At 40.9% G+C, this 2,361-nt stretch overlaps 1 protein-coding gene across 1 annotated transcript in view; it reads right to left on the bottom strand.

Moving 5' to 3' along the window:
- Window positions 1-597: 597 nt before the first annotated feature.
- The window catches only part of ftsj1 (FtsJ RNA methyltransferase homolog 1 (E. coli)), a 10,211-nt gene continuing 8,447 nt past the window's right edge, over window positions 598-2,361 (bottom strand). Inside the window, exon 11 of the mRNA XM_015386497.1 lies at window positions 598-1,960. Within this exon, the coding sequence (XP_015241983.1) occupies window positions 1,805-1,960 (156 nt within the window). The 3' untranslated portion in view covers window positions 598-1,804. The remainder of the gene's footprint in view (window positions 1,961-2,361) is intronic.

Below are 2,361 nucleotides of genomic sequence, written 5' to 3'. Positions count from 1 at the left end.
CACGATATACATACCGTATATAAATGTAGGTAAAAATTAAATCATGCAGTGAGACATCTCTTTTTATTAGCTTTATTTATTTGCCTTTGTAGTACTTGCCTTATTTATTTTCCATTGTAATCTTCAACTTTATTAATTTATTACTCTTTTCTATAAGTATTTGTGTGCATGTGATAATATTTTTTTTCTTTTTTATTCTTTGTATTTTTTTTTTACCCTTTTTATTTCTTCAATGGTATTTGTTTCTGCCTGTTTTTACATTCCTGTCTGCATTTCTGCCTCATTATGCAAATGAGGAAGGGTGTATCTTAGAGGGTCTTACAGTATAGAAAATACACTTTACAAATACTGTAAAACTGTCCACTGCTGTATATTGATTGTTCTTTAGATACACAGTATTTCTATTTGTAAAAAAACAACAAAGTATTTTTTTTTTTTACTCTTATTCTATTATTTTGATACGCTTTTTAAGGTCCACATTTGTCTGACCACTTTTGCTATAATCTTTTGCTGCTGCTGTAAACACTACAATTTCCCCATTGTGGGACAATAAAAGGATTTTCTATTCTATTATATCTATATCTATGTTTAAGCCCCATTCCCACAGACTGCACCTCTGGGTCCCTGAGCAAGACATTTAACCCCACACTGCTCCGTGGGTGCCACACAGTGGCAGCCCACTCCACCCCAAGGGGATGGGTTAAAGGCAGAATAACTTAAAGACAGTAAAGAGACGTAAAATTTTGTATATATATTTATATATCTAGAGTATATATATATCTATCTAGAGTATATATATATATATGCTGTTTATTAGTAATGTCTTGTAAAGTAATCCCTCCAGCGCTGACGTCAACAATCCATCGATTAAAACAAAAATACGCTGCATTGCTGGGGCATCCTTCTTCTTTTCTGCTTAAACCAGAAGATTAGGGTTGCAAGTCGACCTCCCCAAGATGGCGTCCGTAATTTCTGAGCTGTAACAGTCAATGTTGACTATGGCGTCACTATCCGATCTGTAGTGGAAGCACAATCCGTACCATCGGCTCATTTTCACATGTGGAAGCAGATATTTCTCCAGGTTTCCATGAATAATGTAACCATGGTACTAAAAACTCCCAGATCTTGACTAAGTAATGAGGCTGTTTAAATGCCTGTCAAAGTTCTCCAGCGAGCTGAACCAATTTTCTGAAGCGGTCACATGGAATGAAAAGGTAGCAAGGCTTTGGACATCATTGATTCTGGCCCCTCTCCTACATAAGCCAAGCCTTACTTCGTGGGAACGCCCCCTCCACTACTGGAGACACGCCTCGAATAGCTCATGTCATATTATCACTAGTGTTTGGTTATTCCAGCAGTTACAGGGCGCTGGGGTCGTATTGAAGGAATTGGACAGTAATGGGCAACAGGAGAACCAATCAGGACGTCTTCAGAAAAATATTCCACAATCAGTTCAGCTACTCCAGGTTCTCCCTGAGCACACAGGCTGCACTCTGGGTGCTCCTGCTACCTGAAATATAGTTGCTAGGCTAAGGGCTCTGAAGCAGGAAGGACTGAGTCTTTGTGATGAACTGGCGAGGGCCCCAGCATGGACCGATGATAGATGGTTGCATGGATGGATGGTAGATGGATGGACAGAAACATTGTTCAGCAGTTGAACTTTCAATGAGAATTTATGCTCTGATGTCAAAGTTTACTTTTATTCTAAAGACATAAAAACAGAAATCGATTATATCATTGGATGACCTTTAACCTCTAAGGTCACATCATTGAAACGTCCTCCTGATGGCAACCAGTGAGAGTCCTACTGGGCAGCTGATGGTTCTGGTTCCTCCGGGCTCTGGGAAGCATCCTCTCTAGAAAGCAAGTTGTGTTTGCGAAGGTGGCAGGCCTGCTCATATGGAGGCTGTATTGGCAGCTGGGTGGGGGGGGTGTACTGGTACTCTGCACTGGTTCCAGTCTGCACAGAGAGGAACAACTACATTAGTGATCCGGATCAGTTCACTGACCCGGCCTGTCCATCAGACCCCTAGATCCCTCCATCGCTATGTAGAGCGGGGTCAGGATGGACCCTTCTCTATGTAGCGACTGAACTGTTCATAATTTATTCTTTATGGTAGGGCAGCATTCAGAACATGTAGGCCAATCACTGTCCCCCAGACATCCACGGTTAAATTTTTTATATTTATATGTTTTAAAACAAAGTGGCGCGTGTATGACGTCATCCACGCATGCGGACTGGAGTAGTGATTCTCCTACATATTTTGAATGCTGGCATACTAGGGATGCACGATATTGGGATTTTGGCCGATATAGGATTTGCCGATATTTTAAAACTCATGTAGCCGATAACCGATATCG

Source organism: Cyprinodon variegatus, unplaced genomic scaffold (assembly GCF_000732505.1).
Source record: "Cyprinodon variegatus isolate N-32 unplaced genomic scaffold, C_variegatus-1.0 Scaffold370, whole genome shotgun sequence".
Classification (NCBI taxonomy): Eukaryota; Metazoa; Chordata; class Actinopteri; order Cyprinodontiformes; family Cyprinodontidae; genus Cyprinodon; species Cyprinodon variegatus.
Note: the sequence above shows the minus strand (reverse complement) of the source record. Positions and strands in the feature narration are given on the sequence as shown.